At 40.2% G+C, this 24,954-nt stretch overlaps 1 protein-coding gene across 1 annotated transcript; it reads left to right on the forward strand.

Moving 5' to 3' along the window:
• Nucleotides 1-6,025: 6,025 nt before the first annotated feature.
• Nucleotides 6,026-23,809, forward strand: mrasa (muscle RAS oncogene homolog a). Its single transcript, XM_071472551.1, has 6 exons — nucleotides 6,026-6,221; nucleotides 14,851-15,109; nucleotides 15,911-16,064; nucleotides 17,536-17,635; nucleotides 18,738-18,817; nucleotides 20,129-23,809. Exons 2-6 carry the CDS (start codon nucleotides 14,917-14,919, stop codon nucleotides 20,226-20,228), a joined length of 627 nt encoding a protein of 208 aa, XP_071328652.1. The 5' UTR covers nucleotides 6,026-6,221; nucleotides 14,851-14,916; the 3' UTR covers nucleotides 20,229-23,809.
• The last annotated feature ends 1,145 nt before the right edge of the window (nucleotides 23,810-24,954 follow it).

Raw genomic sequence — 24,954 nt, forward strand, 5'->3', positions numbered from 1 at the left:
CAGATGCACAAGAGTTTCTACTCCAGTAAATGCTTTCCATTAGTACTGTAAGACAATTTTAAATAATAGGTATTATAATAAGCTTTGCTCAGTCATGTGTCCTATTCGCTGCCAACGTGTTGCATGTCGTGTTAATTTAGGGTCAGTCTGATATTTCTCTCAATGTACAATCACATTCCCTTCAGTCCAATAAAAGACATTAAAATAATAAAACATTTAGCAGATTGCTATCCAGCAATAGTCTGTCAGTATAACACAGTACAAGACAGGTGAAGGCACGCTGCTGGACTGACCTCTGACCTCAGGACATGCATCAGGTGAACCTGCAGGACAGATGGAGCCAGAGCTGACGCGCTTCCCTCCCTGTTGTTCTTGGACAAATACACTGTGTAGAAAAATTTAAGATCTTACTTTATTCCTTTTAGTGATTTTATGTGCTACATTTTAAAATAGTGAAAAATACTATTTGTTATTAGCTGTAATTCCAGTGTGAGGGACTACAGCTTTGCTAATCATGCATTTGTCAATTTTATGGCAAATACTGAATTCAGCTATTCAGGATCCCACATAATTTGCACTACGATTCACCCATTCACCCAGCAGTCTCTTTATTCATGTATTCATTTTTTACATAGTGGGAACCAAGTCACCCAGCCTGTGGCTACATTTCCTCCTGCCTCCAGGAGAAATAAATCCACATTTTGTGAATAGAATACAAATAAATAAAAAATAATCAAATAAAAAAATACATTTTGATTACTTTGACTGACTTTTGGATAAAAGAGGTCACTAAAAATTAATTTAGGCAAATGTTATTTTATTTTTTCATTGAATGTACCTGACCTTCATATGCCATATGCTGTGTGCTATTGTGTGTGTAAAAGAAGCAGATGAAGTAGAACAGTAATTGTCGAGGAGACATCAAAAAGAGTCATAACAGCATCTGCTTTGAACAGAACCTGACTGGCTGCACACGGCACTGCTAGAGGAGGAAGTGAAAGTTGTGCAGTCACTAAAGACACTGGTGAGAAAATGTCAGTATTTTAGACTTTCTGACTGTGTAGTAGTGTGATGAACGCAAATGACAAGAATTCAAATCACAACGTGCAGCAGCTGGAACAATAAAGAGGCTTCACATTCAGAGAGTTTTCATCAATAATGATTATGATCATTATTAAAAGTAAAGTAATATTACAATATTCTTTTATTAAAGTAAAGTAATATATATTTAATTTATTAAAGTAATGTTATATTATTTATTTGAACAAAAAGCATTTTTTTCCCTCTCAAACCCTCATCACCCTCTCAGCTCGTTGTGCTCATCTCTTTATTAAACTACAATATGAAAACTGGTGCATTTCTAATATGCACTTTTATATAAAAACCTTAATCTGCAGCAATCTGGAGAGAAGAGTACTGTACAGTAGTTATCGACATAACAGCAGTATAATGATAGTAAAATACATGTACTTGTACATGTAGGGTCAATTGCTAAGTAGGACAGTATAACAGTTGTTGTTGTTACAGGTTGATATGGTAACACTAAAAAAACACACCACTTTACAGTGTGTGTGCATGCAAGTGTGTGTGTGTATGTGTGTGCATATGCATTGTGACCGAGTCTGATCCTAGTGGAAAGAAACAGCTCACAGCTGTCTCCATGGAAACAGGCAAGAGGCAATGGAAGTGCGCGTCTTTGTGTATGTGTGTAATATGTGTGCCTGAAGAGAAAGAGACAGAGAATCCCCTATTCTATTCTATTCTATTCTATTCTATTCTATTCTATTCTATTCCATTGTGAGCTATAAACCTCTAATAGATAAGTACACAATCAGAATCAGAATCAGAATCAGTTTTATTGCCAAGTATGTTTCCACATACAAGGAATTTGTTTTGGTGATTGCAAAGCACAATACTACAAGGGAGCATTATCTGTTTGTGTGTTCATGACATTCATATGCCATTATCATGATTATCATCATACAGCTGTGTCAGTCCTGCGATGGAGAGGAGGCACCACACATGCTGGAAGAAGCTGAATACCTGCGACTGCAGAAAGACCCAGGCAGGAGCCAGAGTGCATGAGCCTATAGTGGTCTCTGTGACCTCTTACACAGGCTCGCTATGCTCATTGGCATTTTAGACCAGCCTGGAGGGACTGCATTAAGCTCAGGTTGGAGACAGCAGTGAGACCAATGGCATGTAGTAAACCAAAAGTAAATTCAAACAAGCTGGATTCTGCCCTACAGGGTCCATTTGTGTGCAGTGTTAGGGGTTAAATTTTTCAGGGCTATCCCAGAGGTCAAGGAGGCTATTTGCTGGACAAGGACGTGCTTTGGATTCAGTGTGTGTTTCTTTACACATGGATGCATGTGCACATACTGTATATGCATTCTGTGTGTCAGTGCATAAATACTGACAAACACACACAGACAGATCCATGACACTGAATTTACACAAGGTGGACATGATGAACACTGTGGTCCTTTGAGAAAATGGGCTTTAAAAAGTATATAAATGCTACAGTTATTTGTTTCAGGATAAAAAAAATTGGGTTTAGTATAAATGTGTCCAGAACCATTGGCCTTCCTGTAACTGTTGATGCAGAGCTGCCATCAGAAAGGTTCAAGCTGCACTCTTTCTGACCCTGCCCTGCAAACACCAGCAGCATCTGAAGAAAAATGAGGAGCAATCAATTCTCAAATTAACATCCCATCAACTTGGTGTCCAATCCAGTGGAGTGACCCCTCGGTGAATGAATAAATCAGTAACCAAGTCAATCAATTCACCACCTCTTGATTGCTTCCTACAAGTCTTCCAAACCTAAATCAATAGGTCCTTACGTCAAACAGGGCGAGCTTCTGCCTCCTTTATGAACATTAGCAGACCTTTCATCAACATGTGCAGTGCGTCTTGTCTTCCATACCTGAAGACCTTTTAATAAATGCCAAATAAATAAGTAAATGTTATGAACACTGTAAATGAACATGTTAGCATTCACACATTATTATTATTACCATTATGTTATTCTTATCTTGCATCCGACTACAACATATACACAACATTAAGTGGTCATTGTGGATAACGAGACTTTTCTATACCTGCTGGAGAGGAAACTGGAACAAATGTGCATCTTCATTCCCTTCACTATCAGAAAGCATCCTTACCATTTACAGCATGCAGCGGATCTAAAGGTGCCTCTATTCTACTGCACTTCACTTCATGTGTGAGGCTAAATTCCACTTCCTCATGTCAGCCTAGAAAAATTGTGATTTAAAAAAATAAACTGTATATTTCAAAATATTATTTTCAACATGAATATAATTTTAAATCTTCCCATTCATTCACTCAATTGTGAGTATGTTTAAAACATTTTTTCTTTCTTTCTTTCTTTCTTTCTTATCCCAGAAAATGCTTAGAAAGAATTACTGTGTGTGTGTGTATGCATGCTTGGTGTATGGGTGTGTATATCTTATGTGGATCTGCTTTTGAACGCAGTAGCTTTTCCTGGATTATTGGGCAATCACACAGAGAGACTGAGACCACTTCATGTCCCATCACTGAGTCACTGTAACGTGAGCTATAAAACGTCTAATGCCTGGATTATTTACAGGGGTACAAGGCAAACGCAGCTTCCTCTTCCTAATTTTTATTGAATTACTCACATCCTTCTCTCCCTCTCTCTCACACACATATGCACATATCTCTGACAGTTCCTGCTAATGGACTTATACATTATAAATAGTCTCACCAGTAATGTGAAAAATGTTTGTCTGTGTGTTTTATTTTTCTGAGCATGTACTTATTTTTGTGTGTATATGTGTGTGCACTTATTAACTACAATATATATATCTCTTTTTAAATAATCAATATATTAAAATCCAAATATCAGTAAAGACACATCTCACGTGATATCTAGTGTTTACACTGGTCTCTGTGGCTTAGAGTTAATATTCAGATCATACTCATCTGTTGGCAAACAACTGTATAAACCCCAAGGTTTCTGAGAAGCAGGTGTTTTAAGTAGCTACGAGCTAGAGTGAATAATTAATAAGTCGTTCAGACGGCAGGCTCTGGGTGACTGCAGCCGTTTCCTGTCACTTTCACTGTTTCATGACCTCTTGATATTTGTAATCACATTATTTACCAACCTGTTACTGGAGAGGTTATGAAATGAGGAACGTGATTTCTCAGAAATGATTGAATAATCAATTTTTAATTTGTAAAATAAATAATGTACAGTGGTGCTCTTTATTGCTTCCGCACAATGCTGTCGGTAGGTCTGCATGTTCCAGTGCATGCAGCACCAGCCTCTTAATCCATTCTCAGTAACTCCCAACCCTTCCCATCCTCTCTCTCTCTCTCTCTCTCTCTCTCACACACACACACATACACACAAACAACCCTTCCTTTTCTCTTGATTGATCAGATCCTAATCTGTTTTTTTGACCCCTAGCTACACCGAACAGAGGCAGCATTGCCATATTCTTCTAGTCCTGAGCACTTCCACTGAAAAGGCAATAGCACATGTTAATGAATATACTTTCTATTAAACGATTAAATTTGCTCTGATGCCTGAAAAAATGTCTGAAAACCTCATTTGGCTCTGTTGTATGATTTTTCTACCAAGTTGCAACGAATTCAGCAAAGAAAAAAAATGGAGCTGTTCTCTCATAATAATGACTTAGTACCTCGTGGTTTGGAGATTTGCATCCCACCAGGTAAGAGGAAAAAAGTCTTTTAATTACAAGACAACTAATTTCAAATTATGTGATCTCGTTTCTGAATCACAAAACACACAGTCATAGTATTAAGATTAAGATTTTATAATTATGAGATATGTACTAAATACTAAATTCTTCTTGGTGAATAAATGTGCCTCTGTAAAACAAACAAACAAAAAAACCCCACATAGATATATGTTGTGTATATGGTCAAAAATACTTTATGCCTACACTGTATGTGAATCCATAAACCATGTGTGGGACTGCTGTCATTACAAGCAATGTCTAACATTTCACATCACGCAACATATAATGGATTTACATCAGATGAATGCCATCGTATATGTGACTTTTCCCATGTGGAATAGTTAGAATCATGTTAAATGTGTATGACTTGTGATAAATTGACATTGCCGAGGCCTTTTTCACAGAAGGTGTTGCAGCACAAGTGTAAATAATATAATTAATGGTGGCTGAATTCCATTTAGCTGCTTGACTTCATGACTTCCTGGGACGCTTGAGTAGAAAGAAGCCGTTGTTAGTGTTGTTAGTAGCACCTGTGCTTTTCTCACTATGACCAGTCAATGTCTGCTGGGAAAAAGGCCCGATGCCTTGCACACACCAGGCTTATTTGTACAAGCTTTGGTCAGGAAATGACAATGGTTGTATTTTAGTTATGCAGAGGATCACTAAAGAACCACCGAAAGAATAAAGAGAGCAGTGATTAAATCAGTGACCTAGATTCTAACCTGGCAGCAAGGATTGATCAGAAAGTTTCCCAGTGCAGTAAAATGTAGATACATGTGATCTGTTGGTCTGTGTCAGGAGCATTTGATATGTGAGTAATTATCTGAGGAGCTGCACTCACTGAGTAGCAAACAAAATCTGAAAGTAGGGAAAATCATAAAAGCTACTATTGTTTTTTTTAAATGTAGGTCTGTCAGTGATTTAGAAGGATTAAGATATTAATGAAAAACATGATGACTCTCCCCACACGCGTTTTCCTTTGTCCCTAATGAACCCATCTAACTCCCCCTACATTAGGAAGGGCTCATTTGACAGGACTATCCCTTTAAACAAGTCCGCTGTATGGGGGGAACAGTCCATTCCTCTAAAAAGGGGGGACTTTTTCTAACGCTTCGTGAGATTTCACAGCTTTAACATTAAAAACACATCATAAAAGACAACGAACACGTTACTTCTCAATTTCTCGTAAACGCCGATATCGTGACACGATTGAAAAACCCGACATTTCATCGTTTCATGTCTTCGCAGAAACGGCTTCTCCCCCTTTGGGACCTTTCTATTTATAACATCAGCTGTTGCAATACAAAGACTAGCAGCTCGACGTACCGTCTCGCAGATGCGGGGAGCACACTCCCATCTGCGGCGAAAGGGCGGCGGTGGCTGGAGGCCGAGAGAGACGGCGATGAGGAGGAGTATGTCGGCGTGAGGACGTTTTCCGTGTGCGTGTCCCCGACAGCGGAGCTCGGATCGGTGAGTAGCTTCCCCGCCGCGGCCGAGCGGGTCGTGAGTGCGTGTGTCCGCGTTGACGGACCGTGAAGGCAACACCGACCGTTAGGCTGCCCTCCGCGCGCCGACAGCGGTAGCCTAGCTAGCTGTCGCCGCTTCGGCCGCTGGGGGGCGGCCGCTGGGGGGCGGCTCGGTTTAACGGAGATGTGAACGGCTGAGAACCGAGTGCGGAAATTCCCTTTTTTTTTTTTTTTTTTTTTGCTGCAAACTTCAAGAGAGATGAAGCAACCGAAATCCGTTATTCAGGGGCGGCTACTGTCGGTTTTCCATACGGCCTCTCTCTCTCTCTCTCTCTCTCTTTTACACACACACACACACACACACACACACACACACACACACACACACGGGCCTTGCCTGTGTGTCAAAACAAAAAAAATCCCCGTGGGGAAGCAACACAAACACAGCTCTCGTGTTTTCTCGTCCGTCAGAAGTGAACAGTGTGTGTGGAGTGTGTGTGTATCACGAGCAGCTGTGTACACACAGTGGCGTCCAGCTGCGGGGGGGGGGGCGCTGTGCAGATTCAACAGCTGGACACAGAGAACAGAGAGATTCTTCATGTACCAAATCATAGGATGAGATCATTCAGAAGCACCAGTCAGTCCACACACACACACACACACACACACACACACACGTTAATCACTATTAATAGCAAGGTGAAATCACAAGATAATTTGGCTGTCTGGGGACTGATCTGTCTTTATCCTTCCATCACAACTTCATGGAAATGTCAAACCTGCTGCTGCTGCTGCTGCTGCTGCTGATGATGATGATGGGGATGATGATGATGATGGGGATGATGATGATGATGATGATGATGGGGATGATGATGATGATGATGATGATGGGGATGATGACGTTGCTTTTGAGAGTAATGGTGGTATGACTTTTATATGCTGTTTTTACAGTTTCCCCCAAAGCTTCATCGTGACCTTTGACCAGGTGTGAATTACGTTTTTGGATGATTCACAGATGACTAAATCCTGATTTCAGCTTCACGTTGGCACCGGCATGTAAAGAGTCTTGTGACATTTCAAAGTGTGACAAAATGTTGGCCTGTGGTGTAGAAAAAAGCAGGTTTGTGGCCTGACAAGACTGAGCAAGAAAATGAACTGAATGAATCTTAATTTTTGAATAATGGTGGCACCAGGCACAGCTAATCTCAGTTAGGATCACTAGGGCCCTTTTAAAATACGAAAACAAAATTAATTCATTAATTAGTTTATTCTTTCCTAATCAAGATGTCTCAGTATCATCATGATGTAAATATGACTGTAATTTGATCATTATTGATATTGATTATTAATGTTTTAGTGTATTCTAATATTGGTATCAACAAATTACAATCACATAAAAAGTAGAATTGATGTTCAAAGCAGTTAATTAAGTTAGATATAAGTTAAACAAAAACTTCAGTACCTAAATTTTTTAGTTTATTTTTTATTTGGATAAAAACTTTGTAGGACAATAACGTGATGATCATTTCATCAAGATATGATTTCATCGGAAGCCAATAAATAATAACATTTATTTACCAATCGTATTGAATTATTGCCAGGCCATGGTATTAAAAATTTGTACTGATGACCGTAATAGATTTATTAGTGTGAATTTCCCCACTGTGGGATTAATAAAGGGTATCTTATCTATCTTATCTTACAAAGCCTCTCTGATGTGTCTAATGTGTGATGTAGCTGTCTCACAATCAACTACAGAGGTTGTAATTTCAACACTATTAGACCTGAGAGCTGCAGCTTTTAGACGATATTGTCTTCTTCCTCATTGCACTTGTTCTTTTTCCCAACTGGAAACCAGTTGTTCACATGCAACAAGCACTTAATTGTTCATTCAGTGTCACTGGCGTTTGGCAGGGGCTCAGTCCTTGACGCCTTTGGCCTGGTTGAAATACACAAAAGAGTAAATTACCACGGTGAATGAATGGAAAGGTCAGAGTGCGAAATGCCCCCAGCAGGTCACAGTGCATTAGTGAGATACTTGGAGTGTGTGTGTGTGTGTGTGTGTGAGAACTGCGTGTGAATGGCAGCCTCGTCTGCAGAGAAATTCTCAAAACAATATTGTATCATCAGGAAGACATCAGTGCAGTTAGTGGCTAAATGAGCTCTCAAGCAGTGCTGTGACACAGGCGACTGCCAAGTGAGTCATTGGTGATGACCCACAGTCATGTGATCTGCTGTAGAGCCATCTCTTTAGCTATATGCACTTTGTCCCCTCAGCCAAATGTTGCACTGGGTGTTAAAGATTTGGGTGTGAGCTGTCGTTGCTGGAGGAAGTGTGATGAGGGGAGCCGGACTTCGCTTAAATAATAATCGGAAATTAATTAACCAAAATTAGCTCATGAAATAGCACATTTTCTTTTTGTGTTCCTGTTTCAGACCATCACACAGTACAGTAGTATCATTAGCATAGCTTACTGCTGCTCAAGTCTTCATCAGTTTGAAACACTGTCATGAGTTTATGTGAAGGAGATGCTAGAGATATTTGAGGTATTATTTTATACAGAAATCTTGCCAAATATGGTGAAATAATAACATTATTGTTATTCTTATTTTATTAATATCGATAAGTGTATATCATTTTTTATATACGTTAAAAATGAGAAAATGTTGATATATTGCCCCTTTTTAGTGAATTATTGCTTTTACTTAAGTTGTCTTGGTGACAAGAAACAAAACCCAGCTTCTAATAATAATCAAATATGTGTTCCTCCAAAAAGTCAGGGTTTCAATATGTAGGAAAAAGTCAGTTTTTTAAATTTTATTTAGTAATTTGTGTAAATATACCATACATTTCTTAAATGTGTTTCCTTTAGGTTTATTAAAGGCAGGGTTGGTCTACAGTTTGAGACATGACAGCTGCTTGAAGCTTGGTGAACTCTGTGAACTATGTCTTTAACACCTCCTTTGAACCATCGCTGAGTGTTGATATCAGTGTTACAGTGCAGCCTGGGGTGTGCACCGTGTCCCTCCTTATTCCTGTTCTGTGAATTATGCTGCTGCTTTGTTCCCATGTGAAGAGGGAAGTGCCTTTATCCTTTCCCAAGGCAGCAGCTAACCACTTCTCAAGAGCCCAGAGAGCCTTCATGGAGTCACTGTGAAGACAAAGTGCACCAGCTTATATGTAAATGCACACACCAGAGAGTCACATGTCAGTGTAGACAGATGTGCTGCAAACTGACAGAATACATCACTGGTTGATGCTTTTTTTTGGTCGGCTCTTCAGGTGGGGAATCAAGTGAAAACACACACAAAAGAATCCAGCACATGCTTTACAGTTTGAATAGATATGGGCAGATAAAGTATCTACAAAACACACAACAACAAACATATCAGTCCAATCACGTTGATGCGTGGACGCAGGTGTGCAGCTGAGATTCAGAACAGTTTCAACTGGACTGCACTATGTAAAAGAGCTGTAAAGGAAATTGTTGTTATGAAACCTTGTGCATGTGTAGTATAAGTGTAACCTTAATAAAATAGCATTTTAAAGCTTATTTTGGGGCTCAATCACAAAACATTTTAAAATACATTTTATTTGTGACATTTACAAGATGTAAAACACAGTAAAAACAAAGCAGACAATCTGCCAGATCATAGAGAAAGTGCACATATGCACTGCATTGGATGCAGTGATTGAAATGAAGGTCAGAAACAAAACCAAAACCAAGTGAGGACAAGCATGGTCGTAGACTCAAGCTGGAAAGCTGAGCTGCTGGCAGACCACAGTGCAGCACAGCCCGATATGATTAGTTCCCAGGTCAACACCTCTCTTTCCTAATGTGTTCAATAAAGGGTCCCCAAATCTCAAGTAACACGGTATACCAGATTTCTTCAAGATAGAGACAGGAAACCATGTTGTTTAGTCAATTTTTAAAGCTAGGAGAGGAAACTGAATTCCAGTCTCTCAGGATAACCCTTTTTAAGACCATACCAAACCCGGGGGCTTGTTGTAATGTAGGGGAAAGAATCAAAGAGTAGAGAGCGACCCAGTATCAGTCAGGGATTAACTGTCTGCTGTATTTGTTGCTGTATAAATGAAAAATGTCACCAAAAAAATCCTGAGCTTGGGACATGACTAAAAAAGATGACCTGGGCTCCCGTCACTGGACTGACACTTCAAACAGGTAGAAGAGACAGATGGAAAATGTGGATTCAGGTCGGTCTTGGAAAAGTGAAACCGATGGATGACTAAAAACTTAAAACCTAAAATCTAACATTGATATGCTAGATACTGATATGCTTCGATGTCCTCTAACCCTTTGAAATCTTCTCAAAATCACCAAACTTTCTAAGAGGTTTTCATCAGATTTGACAGGTGATTGTATACATGCAGTTTTTGTGTTTATTTTATGGCCGTTGAAAGTGAAGTTACAGCTCTCTCTCCATTCATTTTGATGGGGCCTGATCTTCTTAGCTCAAAATAAATGCCCGGGGCTGTTGCCAAGATGGCTGCCAAGTGGCAAGACTTGCCTATAAGGATTTTGACATACCAGTGGTGTACAAGCTTTCTACAATACATTATGAGATGTCGTTTTCCAATTTATTCCCTCAGTTTTCAGTGGTGGAAAATTCCAGTTTGATGTGACTGGAAGGTCAAAATGCAGAGGAAAAGATTCAGATTCAGAAGTGTTAGTGTGGAGATGGCTTATGTGATGTGCGTGATGCTTTAAGTATATCTTTGTAGCCTGGGTTGGCTTGCTGAAGCTGTATGGTTTGTGAGGCCATATAGCCTGCCACATTGGTTAGATGACTAACTTTGTTGGACACATACTAAAATTTCCTTGAGCAAGCTTCCACTCCCAAAGGAATCTGGTTTAAACTGGTGTCTGTTGATTATTTTACTCTCCCAGACTGAGACCAGTGGTGTTTCAGAGAACTGTGTACCCCACCAAAGAGACTCACAGGAGGAAATGCTGACACACCCGACAAGGTTGTGACCTGACTTGGCTTCAGCAAGGCCATGCCACGCATGACTGGTGTGAAAACCACAACTGGTGGTAGGTTCTGTGATTTCGCGGTGCTTCTCAAGCTGTTGTGTTGTTGTTTTTCTGCACTGCTTTGAAAATCTGTCCGAGACAGTGTCTCTGAAACAGGATAATGGCTTAGACGCCTATTTTGTGACTTTATTGTGACAGCCAGCCAACGAACTGACTGAGGAGTCTTTTTAATATTAAGAATATGGCTTAGGAATTTTTTGCCCAACCTGGCAGGCTAACTGCTGCAGACTGATTGATTGGCTGGCTTGCTTTGGAAAGGAAGGAAACATCTTCCTTCCCTCCATTGTGCTGGTCAGGAAAGGATGGACTTTGGCCAGCTGACAGCTGTTTCCTGGTGGATGAAGGAGGAATGGGTGTGTGGGTGGGTGGTGGGAGTGTTACGCTAGCACTGAGTGAATGTGTGTGTTTTTTTTTTGTCTGCTTATGGCTGTTGCTACAGTTTAATGAAATCCATAAATCTGAAGGTTTCACAGTGAGGTGGAAGAGAAACGTTTTAAATTCAGATTTGTATTAACACTGTGGATGGTTTGACTTGAATGACTCCATTAGTAGTTTGCATGCTTTTAACTCAACCTGCAAACATGTTTTGACTACAGACCGTTTAGATGTAAAGCTACAGTATGAAATCCAGCTAGTGCTAGCAGGAGATTCGAAAGCAAACCACTGAGCTCCTCCCGCTCTTTCCTCTCCCGGCTCCGTTACGCTCCACCTCGCCGCTCACCTACATTCCCGTCATTTTGACAGTCTCAGCTAATGCAGGAATCATGGGCGAGCTAGCCTGTGACTCAATCATAGACACTTTTTCCAGCAGCTATTACTTGAGGTCTCAGTGTGTCTTTCCTTATAAAATTTGCAAAGCTCTTTTTTTTCCTCAAATATTATGAATGATGAATTGTTTACCCCCATGTTTTCCAACAGTCAGTCTTCTTCTTATTGCAACACATAAACCGTGGTCCCACCTATAAAAACGTTACACAATAGTGTTACTCGTGGTTGGAAACTCCATGGGATACCTTAAAATTAACTTGGTCTGACTGATGAGTCAGCCTGACTTTTGCTCTTTTTTACAACTTAAAATGTTGGCTGTCATGAGCAACAAGTGTGTGAGCTCAAACCTGCAGAGGTTAAAGGTTATCTGAGGTAGGCTGGATCATGATGAGGCTGAAGGTGAGGATAGAATATATCACTTTTGAGCTGATTATGGTTAAAATTTGAGTCTCATGATTGTTGGACAAAGTTCCAGTCCAGGCCAGTTGTTGACAGTGATAAATAATAATCACACAGTGAGTGGTGTTAAGTGATGTTAGTGTTTGCCAACTGATCAGATCGCTGCTCAACCTTCTTGATTTTATTATTTTGAACACATATTAATCTCATATCCTGAAGCAGGATAGTCAGTGCGATGCAGCAGGAGAAATAAGAATAAAAACTGTCCAAAAAGAGGAAGCAGACGGTAAAATAGTGGCGTTTACTGATTAATTCAACACCGTATTGTAACATTCCTTTTAACTTTGTCCTCGTGCGACCTTGCTTCCTCTCCCTCACTCTTCTATTTCCGATTTCTCTCACCCTTTTCCTCAGCTCTTTTCTCTTGCTGGCTCGCATATCTTGTTCTTTCTTTCACAGCTTTGTGATCAGCTGTGGTGTGAGCTCTTTTTCATAACAAAGTAAAATCACAATAAATGCATTAAAGCTCCTACAGTAACCTCAGTGATCTGAACAATACAGTATAACTGTATTAATATAAATACTCTACAAGCTGAGTTGCAAGTATGAAATGCATCTGCATCATCTGCAGATGTTTTAAATAGATTCTTTTTTATACTTTTTACTACTTCACTACCAAAGAAAGAATACTCTTCTGTAAAACCTATCATATTGTAACAAGACAGATGTTTATTTTTGTTTTCCAAAAGCCATAATTACAAACTACAGTTATCCATCTGTGGAGCCATCATATTTCTCTGCTGGTTCTGTGGTTACACTGGGCCAGGGAGAGGAGACGTCATTAGCTTGGTTTCTGCCATTACTGTAGGAAAACAGGCTCACCAAGGCTTGTTTTAGACACTTTTCCAAATGATACTGAGGCTTTAAGTGACTGTGAAAAGAGCCAAGGGTGTGAGCAAAGTGTAAAGTTGTTTTCTGTGCAAGAGGACAATAAGGCCTGGTGGCTACAGGCCTTCATCCAAACAGGTTTATAGTGGCAGCTTCTACCGTCCTCCCAGGATTCTTTGAAACTCATCTGCTTACAAAACTTTCAAAATGTTAAAAATATTCTTATCTTTCTGGGTATTTTATTTTAATCACAATAGCATTCAGATGCTAGTCGTGATGACAGATAATTCTGCATTTCCTATTTCATAATAAAAGCCTTTTGTGGTTTTCCAGTGGGAAGCTTTTAATATGAAACAGAAGATTGAGGAAATGTTGAGTTAGCATTAGTATCTAAAGACAGCGCAAACAGCCCCAATATAACTGTAGGAGGGTGGATGGGAAAGCAGTGAGCCTCATATATCAGTCTGGGAGTAGGAGCAGGAATACAGCAACCAGACAGACTCTTATGTTACACTGAAGCAACTAAAGTGGTGAAAGCTGAACCTAGCAGATCTTTTTTAAATTATGCTTCCTCTCCAGACACCTGCATAATCAGTTTAGTGCAATGATACAGCTCATGTGGGGTCGATCACACTTTTGCCTCGCAGTACCGAAGCAGGATGATCATATTGTTCTGTGTTGTTAACACCTGCTTTGAGGCCACTGTAGAAATACAAAAGATCAGAGCGCGACACAGTGCGGTTATGCTAAGGCTTGTCTTACAAGTGGCTGGTAGAAAAGGAACAGTATGTCAGCTGTGTCTCGTCTCTTAAATTGTAACCACTTGAGTTTTCGTTGTTAGTACAGAATTACTGATGATAGGTAACTGCATTTACCCCTCATATTGTACATGCTGACGTCCACCAACATTTATAATCATATTAGCAAAACAAGTCATTAAATCAGAATGTCAGATAACCCTTCAGCAATATGAGTGGATTTAATCTTTTCATTTGCCTCGTCACTTGATTGTGTGGGGATCTGTGGTTTCATTTTTGCAGCTCTTGCATAAGTGCTCAAGTCAAAACACAAGTATTCATGTGATCCAGCTCTGGTATATAGTGCACTATAATTCTCTGGAAAACATAAACTTTATTGAAATAAAAAAGTCAATTGTTGCACTTTAACTGAGCTTGTTGTCTTTCTCTGTTGGGGGGGAAGCTAGAATCTAAACTACTGCCACCCAGCTTTGATTTTTTTTTTTTTGTATGTATGTGTTTAGGTGAATTTAAATGGTGGATGGATGGATTGGTTTTGTAATAATTTTTTCCATCTTCCTGCTTTCCACAACTCCAAGCTGTGGTCTGTTATCTCCATGGTGATTAAAGCAGCTGCAACAAAGAACATTAACACCTCTCTCTCTTGTTCTCTCTCCCTCTTTGTCTGTTGCTCTCTATTGTCAATCTCTTTGCCTCTCTCTCTCTCTCTCTCTCTCTCTCTCTCTCTCTCTCTCTCTCTCTCTCTCTCTGTCCTCCATTTCAGCCCGGCGTGTCTCATCAGCCACCTACTAGCCTACTTCCCACCTCAACCACCACTGTAGAGGTAGCCATGGCAACCAGCGCTGTGCCAAGTGACAACCTGCCAACATACAAGCTGGTGGTGGTGGGGGATGGTGGTGTAGGGAAGAGCGCCCTCACCATCCAGTTCTTCCAGAAGATCTTTGTGCCAGACTATGATCCCACGATAGAGGACTCGTATCTGAAACACACAGAGATAGACGGGCAGTGGGCAATACTGGATGGTGAGTGGAAACGTATGTGTGTGTGAAAATCAACCAGACAGCAGCTGAGAATGATCCTATCTGTCTGCGCTCATCTATTGATTCATTTATTATTCATTTTCCTTTTTGGTGTCAGTCAAACATGTCCATCATTTACCAATGAGTGAACATTTGTCACTGGTTCCTACACCGAACAAGCTATGAAAAGGCAACTCCCTGAAAGAATTAATGACATTTGTAAAAAAAAAAAAAAAAAAAAAAAAAAAAGCACTGCTTTGGTTGTTGCATGTGGGAGAAATTATATATCCCCCCCCCCCATAAAGTGCTCAATTTGCTGGAAGCATATAAAACTCTGGAAAGAATTAGAAACCAGTAAAAAAAAAAAAAATTGGCTTTGTGTAAACTTTCAATATTCTGTAATCACCTATTGATAAATAGTCACCTCTGCCAAGGCCTGAAAACTCGTTGGACACGATAGTCTTATAAGGTTCGTCTGGGAATGAAAGTGGCACGCAGGGAAAGATCACTGGGTCACAGGGTCACCAAAATCGAAAAGGGGATTTCTGAAAGTGCGTGGGAGGAGGTGATCATACAAAAAAACCCTTGTTCTGACAATTTACTTGCAGAAAATTGAAACAGGCCTCAATAACAAATCTGCACACATCCCACTGTGCAATGATTACTGCAAAAGAAACCTTTTGGTTAGGAGGGTTCAACTGTTGAATCAGGTGTGTAGGTGGTGGAGTAAGAAATGAAATAAAGCCACTGTGTGTGCAGCAGTATGATGTAAAGTAATACATCCGTGTCCCTCCATCTGCCCAGTGCTGGACACAGCCGGCCAGGAGGAGTTCAGTGCGATGAGAGAGCAGTACATGAGGACAGGAGACGGCTTCCTCATCGTCTTCTCTGTGACGGACAAGGCCAGCTTTGAACATGTCGACCGATTCCATCAACTCATACTACGGGTCAAAGACAGGTAGGTCCACACACTAACTCAACAGAGTAAAACTGAGGTATGATTTGTGAATGTGTCAGACATGTTAATTGACTCTGAAGCAATGTTATGCTATGATTTAATTTTAATGACTCATTAACACTGTTGCTGAGACTCTCCTGAATCTCAACTCTCTTAATAAGCGAATCGAGAACCCCAGACCGAAGAAAACAACTGAAATGGGTTGTTTGGGTGTGTAGGACATAAACCCATTGCTGTTTTTTCTGTATGGAAGAAAGAAAGGGGACAAATCCGTCCAACCTGTGCAGGCAGCCAACACTTATAACACTTTAAAAGTTAAACTCTTTTGATTAGTACAGATGACACATGTTATGACATCTGCTTAACTTCCCCTTTCTGTTTAAGGAACATGCTTTTCTTAACAACCTGTGTCTTTTTTTTCCTGTTAGTTATATCTATTGGTTAAAATACCATTCTTTTCACCAGGGTAATTGCTGTGATCTGGGAGCATTGCAGCCTCTCTGGAGTGAGTCAATCATCAGAGAGGTTGCAGCTAAGACTAAGTTTGTCCTAGTAATCTTAACCAGGAAGTGAAAACAGAAGTGAATGCACCTAAAATGCCCAATACAGTCATTACACTGAAAAACTATGGGTGCACCACTAACTATAATAAATGAAAATTACCGTACCAGGAAAGCAGAGCTACTAAAGGAGGAAGCTCTCTGAGTTGTGATTTTAAATATGGAAAAACTGGGAGATTTGTTTAAAACTGGACTCATCTTTTGACCTTTTGAGTACTTTGAAGGAGAGAGATCCACCATATCAACATAACAACTTCCCATGAGGGATTAATAAAGTATTTCTGATTCTGATTCTGATCAACGCCCGATGTGGTCTGATTTGACAATGCACGAAACCCATTTAAGGACAAACACACCACACACACAAATTCCAAATACCAATTAAATTTACTTAATGTTGTCCCTACATAACATTCATCCTCACAGAGTGCCAAACTTTGCCTGCCTCAGTCAGGACAAGTTTGAGTTTTGATGGCTCAGCAGAAATGTTTGAGTCAGCACTAACTGCTAGCGCTGAATATGTTTCAGGTTGATTGAGTATCATCAACTGGCCCAGGATCTCTGCTTTGCTTGACCCCAGTCGGGCAGAACGTCAGATTTGTTTCCAAAATAACTCTGTTGTGTTGTGAAAGTCAGTTGTGAGAGACGAGAAGTATCTGTTCTCTGACTGTGACTGACAACAGCCAATAAAAGAGCATCAGTGGAACAAAAATAGACGCTAGATCTTAGCAAGTTGCCGTCTGTCCATATTTGGTGGTTCTCCTCCGTAGCTCAAAGAATTGAAGTGTTTCAGAAACCTGATACCTCACAGACAAATTGTGTAGCTAATTATGCTCATTCTCTTTCTTTTAAAACCAATGCAAGTGGTACCTGAAGTTGTATGTGTCACTTGCGCGTTGTTTCTGTCTCAGGGAGGCCTTCCCCATGGTGCTGGTGGCAAACAAAGTGGATCTGGTCCATCTGAGAAAGGTCACCACTGATCAAGGCCAAGAGATGGCTGCAAAACATAATGTAAGTACTGAAGCTTTGCTTACGCGCTTGTCCTTGACTTATTGGCGTCTACCTGCAGCAACCTGACTTTTTTTTTGATATGCACATCTTTAACCAGGTTTCTAATGTAGTTTTCACATATACCCGTGTGTGCTACAGAGACCAAAGGTTGTGAAAGGAGCGGTGTGTTGCAGAGGAGTTTGATTTGATTTCCACAGCTTGACTGTTTCTACCCATTCACACCCAATTGCACCTTATGTTTCTCCTGTAGCCGATACAAGCTGTGCTCACACTGTAAGCTGCAAAACCCATCCCTTCCTTACAGCACACACAAATTACACTGATCTTTGACAACTGTTCTTTACACAAGGTCAGCGTCAGAGATCATACAAACTGTAAAAGGGAAGAATAAACAGTTCTGGAGAGATCGCAGCCGTCATGGCTTCAAAATGTGTCTCAAGTGAAGAGAAAACATGTGAGCCTAAGAGTATTAATTGTTGGCGTAATGTTATACTGAAGATCGATTATATCTTCATCTGTTGTGACTGTTATTGTGTGATCATTTGATTCAAATGCAGCCATGTAACCTCAGCTTTCAGGCTCAGAGTTGCTGAGTTTGCTTTGTCCCTGTGGTGTAGAAGGAGTTTGGTCAATGACAGCTCACTGTGCCACACACATACTGTTTTCTTACAATTCCAGGGGACTTCTTATGTCATGCTGTTTCTTTTTTCTTTTCTATTTTGGATTCAAGGGCCCCTTTTTTAAATATTGTTCACATGTAGCCTGGCATCATGACATCAGTCTCAGTCTTTGTGTGGGGTGAAACTGAATGAATGATTGTGGGCAACTATGTTTTCAGACCTTTTCACTGATAGATTCTATCTTCATGTGATTCTCTGTTAGTTTCAGGTCATCAGGCAGCTGCTATTTGTGACCCCTGGTGTAGCATTTGGTTCTAAGACTTGAATGCTAATTGTGCTATGTCTCCCTGTACTGTAATTTAAACAGTAATTTTATGCAGTTATTCAACCAGATCTATCATGTTGTTTTTCATTGGCCTATAACTCAAGTTAACAACTAATACCATGTGTTCTTATTTTACTATTTCTGTTTCCTTCTTCAGATTACTTATATCGAAACCAGTGCTAAGGATCCTCCCATGAATGTGGACAAAGCCTTTCATGAGCTGGTCCGTGTTATAAGGTAACTTCAGGTTCACTTCTGTTTTTGCATTTATTTCCACGAGTTAAAGACCTTGAGATCTTTGCATGTTGAATAATGTAAGATGCTCATCCCATCGCCTTTACTTCCAGTGTGTATTTCACTTACGTAGAGGTTAGAGGCAGTGAGAGAGTGCGATGCTGGTATGTGAGGGTAGTGAAAACGTTTTAAGGAAGAGTAGAAAAGGAAAGAAAAATCCCAGAGCTATTTCCTGTCTTGACACGTGTAATTTCAGAAGAATTTGGTCTAAGTCCATGTTTTCTATGTGGTCATATCCTGTTTTAGGGCCTTGATTTGTTGGACTAATAAGCAGTAGTGGTCACGTTGCATTGTTTTAGGAACCAAATACATAGCTGTAGAGGGCTTTTGTTTTCAACTCTGTATTTGTAAAATGAAAATCAACTATAGAGTAGAAGATACTCCTCATTGCGTATACGCTGTAACTGACTCATAAGGAAACGCTTCCCTGGAGTGGATTAATGAATCAACGTTGCCCTCCTGTGGTCAGACTGTAGAAAGACAGCTGCAGAGGCGACAGATGCATGAGCAGAAACTGTCTCTCCTCTGTGTACCTTTGTTTGCCTCAGGCTGCCTTGAACTTAATGTAAAATCTCATAAGAGGTGACACATACTGTTGGTTCATACTGTGTGAGCTGTAATAGTTGCTGCTGGAATTGCAGACGCTGCAAAAATGCAATGTAGCAAGAGAACAAAAATATGACATTTGCAAAACAAAGGGAAAATGTATTAATGTGGAAGAATGATGGGCACATGTTCACCCTCTTCAAAACTGACTGAACAGACAATTAAAGACAGTTCCTTTGGTAGAAAAAGTACATTTTGGGTAACATGCTTATTCGCCTTCTTGTTGAGAATTAGATGAGATGATCGGTACCAATCATGTCTGTATGTGTAGTTTAGCTTAGCTTAGTTTAGCTTGAAATGTTCTGGGCAAGAAACCAAGAAAACCAGAATGTGTTGTTTCTATACTTTGGTTTCAGCACAGATGAAACAAGCAGGATATAAGATGTTAATTAGTGAGTTGTAGAGATGCTTTTGTACAGTTACTGTTGTGCTAAGCTAACTGTCTGCTGGCTAGTAATCTTCTGAGAAAATGAATAATCTTATTTTCCCAAATTTCGACACCAACTTTGACAAGAGATGATCACTGAGTTGAATAATCTGCCTCACAAATTGAAAATCATGAACCAAAATGACAACTGTAGCTGGATTATTATATTGTAAGACTATTATTATTATTATTAAGGGTTTCTGCTGTGTTCTCTCCCACAGACAACAGATCCCAGAGCGAAACCAGAAGAAGAAAAAGAAGATGAAGTGGAGAGCAGAACGTTCCACAGGTTCCCACAGGTTACACTGCGCCATATTGTGACCTCCCGCCTCCTCTTTAACATACACACACCCACACGCACACCCACATACCTTTGGATGTCAGGGAACTCCACAGCAGTGGTTAGCTACTGGAGCACAAAGGGGAGGGGGGGAGGGGGGTGTCGCCGAACGGCTGGATGGATCCCGAGGGACAGAAGGAATCATTAATGTTGGAGTGATGTCCCCTCAGCCCTTCACAATGCCTTGGAATGAGTGCTATATCCTCTTCTCCTCAATTTGTGGTCCCCTCGACGATCTTTTGACCCCTCCCATCTGTATTCAACAGTGTCAAAGAACTGTTTCTCAATCAAGTGTAATTGTTGAATTTGTTAACAAATGTGGCACAAGACGAGAGACTCAGAATCACCTGGATACTGGGACACTGTCTTCTCGATAAAGGGAAGGAAGAAGGAGGAACTGGCTCAAAGTGGCGCCTCATGTTTAACAGACCTCCAACAACCTGCTGGTCATCACCTGTCTGTCCTCACACTCCTACAGTTTCTCAGAGAAAGGCACCTGTGTTATCTCTCGATAGGTCGTCTGTGTTCGCTCCTCATAGAGTGGACGCCATAGTGAAAGAATACGAGAGCAGTGAGAGTTTTTTTTTTTTTTTTTTTTCATCGTGAAAATAGATGTCGTGCGGTGTTGTCGATGAGCGAGCTGCCGGTTCTGTGAGTATAGCGTGTACCTTGTGGTCATGTGATGCTCCGGTTGTGAGATGGAAGGACGTGTCGTAGCAAGTGGAAGAAATGTGACGTGATGCTGAGAAAATGTGTCATATCGATTGACAGGTGAAGGCTATGGCCATATCAACTTGGTGAATTAATGTTTAAATATTATAATTGTAAAGGAGCGTGTGATTGGTCGGTGTATGTGGTTACACTTTAACAGAAACATAACAGGGTTTTATCAACACTGAGGTGTCAGCAGCCATGTTTACGGACACCGTTGTAGAGGATTATTTTCCCGTGAATACAGAAATACAGACAACAGAGCCACTTTACAAAATAATTACGGTTGGTGTAGGTTGCCTCTTCAGTCATTTCAATGGCATGATGTGTGCAGTCTTCATCAATACCGTATGATCAATAGCCCTAATATATATATGTACTGTATATATTTTTTTTCCTTTTTAGTCTTAACAGAATCTTCAACACAAGTTACTTTCCATGTTTTTGTATCAAGAATAGAGAAGATTACAATTATATTTGTGATATAAATAAATCTAATTATAGGTGGCAATGTAAACACATTCAATGCTGTTTTACAAAAGGGTCTGTGGGAAATTCTTAATGAAATAGAATAGATAAGGTTAATGAGAGCTCCATGTTTCAGAGCTGAAACAGGCTGGAGAAGCTGATTTGCACTGGCCACTAACCAAAATAATGTGATGTCACTTTATTTCAATCTATAGGGGCTTTTCAGACTGCACCACTGAATTCAGGACTATGTGCTTAAGATGAACCACGCTCAGTAAAGGACAATACTCCTGCAGATTGGGGATATGAACTGTAGCCCTGGGAGTACATCAGAGTTAGAAAGCCTTCCTGACCAGGCAGATAAAGCCATGTTAACCCAGCTACAGACTGTGTTTAGTTGTAGGAAAACCACACACTCCAAACAACAAATCATTCAGTATCTTCGTGTTTGTGGTCGTGAGGTGGATAGGAATGTACAATTTAATAACCTATAAAATGGCTTGTACTGTTAACGCACTAAAGTTTCGGTGGACAACTTTTTTTGTCTCTTGAAGGAAAACATTTTTGCACTTTTAATACAATTTCTGACTTTCCTATTGGCATGTTGTTTTCTGTTCAAATCTGTAAGTGAAACGAGAAGGCACAGTCGGAGGGATTTGAATGTAAAATCAAACAACAAAACAAGCAAATAGGTGATTAGCGTTGTAGCCCTGTGTGCCTGTGTATGCCTGTTGCCTTGGCGATGATTGTAACAGAGATGAAAGAAGTTTAAATTGATTCATTTGAAATGAATCGAAAGAAAAGTCTCATGTTACTCTGTTATGAATTAAGAAGGTTGAGTGTGAAGAATCTCACATCGGATGGCATACAACTGCACCTCAGCATGAAAGTGGAAAATCAACCTCAGCAAAAGATGGATCCAGTATTAATCTGCATCTGCTGTTAAAGGGACTTCACAAAGAGTTTCCAGAGCAGGACTGAAAACATTGAAGTGCTGATCACAGAGCGATGAAGCAACAGACTCTGGATCCTGAGGGAGGAGAAAAATAAAAAACAAAAAACAAAAAAAAAGAAAAGAAAAACAGAATGTGTTTGATGAAAATGTTGCATCATGTATGTTTGATACCATTTTGTATTATTGATATGAATTATTGATATGATTCTTGCAAAGTGTTTTTTAAACAACTGAATAATTTATTATTGTCTATGTTACCTCAGCGTGTCCCAGACCTGGACAAAAAAAAAAAAAAAAAAAAGAAAAGAAAAAAAACTCCCCCTGATTTTTGTCTTTTTTTTTGGGGGGGACTCTCACTGGGTCAAGTCCTCATGAAGAGACTTACAATGTGTTGTGGACCAAGAGGAAGAAGCTGACTTTGGTCCTAAGCTTAAAAAAAGAAAAAAAGGGGACCTTGGCTTTATTGGAGCTAACGTGGATGAACCTAATCACACAAGAGTCAAAACAAGACAAGTTTGTTATCCCACTTGTAATTTTCAATACGTTTCATTCTTCAATGTGAAATTCCTTCAAGTAATAGTTCAGCATGTTGGGAAATATATGTAATTGCTTTCCTGCCAAGAGTCAGATGAGAAGACTGGTGACACTCTTTCGTCTGTATGCTAAATATTAACCTACACCCAGCAGCGGGTTAGCTTAGCTTAGTTTAAAGACTGGAAATGGTTTGAAAGGTAAAGGTAACAAAATCAGCCAACCAGCACCTCTAAAGCTTATTAATTCATATGTAACATATCAGTTGTTTTATCCACACAATGCCCTGGATTATTTCTTACCTTTGGACGGAGCCAGGCTAGTTGTTTCCAGACTTTATGCTAAGCTAGGCTAACTACCTGCGAAGATATCAGCGTGGTATCTTAGCATCGATCTCCCAGCAGGAAAGCAGTTGAGCGTACTTCCCAATCTATTCCTGGAAGCAGACCATGTTCTTGTTACCTTTCTCAGATTAGTCATCGTGGCTGGTACAAACAAACCTGCTGATTTTATATATTATGACGGTTTTATATGTTTGACCCTGGATTATATGTGAGCTAAATTGAGCACTTCTGTTTTTAGGTGATTGGAGAGGTAGCATACTCTTTCATACAGACACCAAATATCTTTGGGGTGATGCAACTGATTTGAGTTGTATATATCCTGGAACTTTGTCAGTATGTAAAGGGCCGTGTAAACGACAACGACAACGAGAACAACAAAAACATTTGGAGTTTTCACAGCAGTTGTGTAATGTGTGTTTTTGGACAGGTCTGTTGTGTTAACTGGCTGTGTCAGACTGAGGAGCTAGACGAGGCACAAAACAAACTGTGGCCTTCTTATCTAGCCTCAGGGTTCGTTATATTTCAATAAAAAAATACAAGTATTGTGACTTTACATGTGTGACTCCTTTATTTTTTGGTGGGTGGTGGGAATGTGACATTAAAATGCAGAGCCACACACTAAGTCACCGCTGAATGAGCCTGCGATCAGAGCCGTGTCCAACAGCCTCGGTGAACATGGCCACACGTGTTTTTAGAGTCAACCTGCTTGTTCAGCAGAATCTCCCCTCATTAATCTTCAGAGCCGCCGAGGCCCATTGAGTTCAACACTGTGAGAGCGCTGAAAGCCCCATTTTGCCTCATTGATTTCAACCCCTGTGGGAAGTGAGACGGGCCGGCTCACAGAACAGGTACTGACTGCCCCTCTGCTGCTGATTTATATTCCTCATTCCTTCCGCAGTGAAATATGGAGAGAGACAGGAAAGCTGCAAGATGGTCTTCAGGGTTATTAAGAAAAGGGTTTAACTTCTACTCACTAGTTGTGAATCAAGTGAAACCATGTGAGTGATTTTAAAGTTAAATCATTTAAACATGCATATGTCAGTCAGAAACCAGAGTCCTTCTAAAAAGAGGCAGAATTTCCATCAGAAGATGGAACAGGATGTGGACAAAAATTGTGCACATTGTGTTGCACCCTTAAAGTGCTATTGACTGGTTTCACCACCAGGGGTCAGCACTTCACTGAGCACTTATCCTCTCTCCTCACATGGGAAGGAAAAGCTGACATCAGGAAGAGGTGACATCAAACAGATAAAGTAATTAACTCCTGAAAAACAATTTGAATGTGTGGAGCAATCATTTTGCACGTTAAATGAAAAAAAAAAGAGGTTCTGCAACAGTGTGTTTTTTAATACACAGGGCTCATTTAAATGGAAATAATTAAGTTAAGCAGTAGAAAGATGTGTAGCGTCAAGAATTCATTTTGACAGGACACAGTTATTGTTGAGGAAGAAAAGAGCCAATAATCATTTTGGTGACACACAGAGCCTCAAGCTGTCCGTGCACGACCACCTTGCACCTGGCGTTAAATCAGAGGGCCTTGGCTGGAAAAACCCCTCATCGTCTATTACTGCACTTCTACTTTCCAATTACATGGTTCTGTGTAATCACACGCTGCAGATACACCTCATTAATCTCACACATGATGTTCACCTCATGTGTTTTGCTCAATTTCTCCATGTAAGACACCTCCTGCTCCCA

Source organism: Trachinotus anak, unplaced genomic scaffold (genome assembly GCF_046630095.1).
Source record: "Trachinotus anak isolate AG129_WGS33_773 ecotype Australia unplaced genomic scaffold, CSIRO_AGI_Tana_v1 ptg000039l, whole genome shotgun sequence".
Classification (NCBI taxonomy): Eukaryota; Metazoa; Chordata; class Actinopteri; order Carangiformes; family Carangidae; genus Trachinotus; species Trachinotus anak.

What these genes read in the sequence shown, in the direction of transcription:
- mrasa (XM_071472551.1), top strand. Translation starts at nt 14,917, where the DNA reads ATGGCAACCAGCGCTGTGCCAAGTGACAACCTGCCAACATACAAGCTG. An exon ending in ATACTACGGGTCAAAGACAG is followed by an intron (nt 16,065 to 17,535) that starts GTAGGTCCACAC and finishes TTTCTGTCTCAG; the next exon opens with GGAGGCCTTCCCCATGGTGC. An exon ending in GAGCTGGTCCGTGTTATAAG is followed by an intron (nt 18,818 to 20,128) that starts GTAACTTCAGGT and finishes TCTCTCCCACAG; the next exon opens with ACAACAGATCCCAGAGCGAA.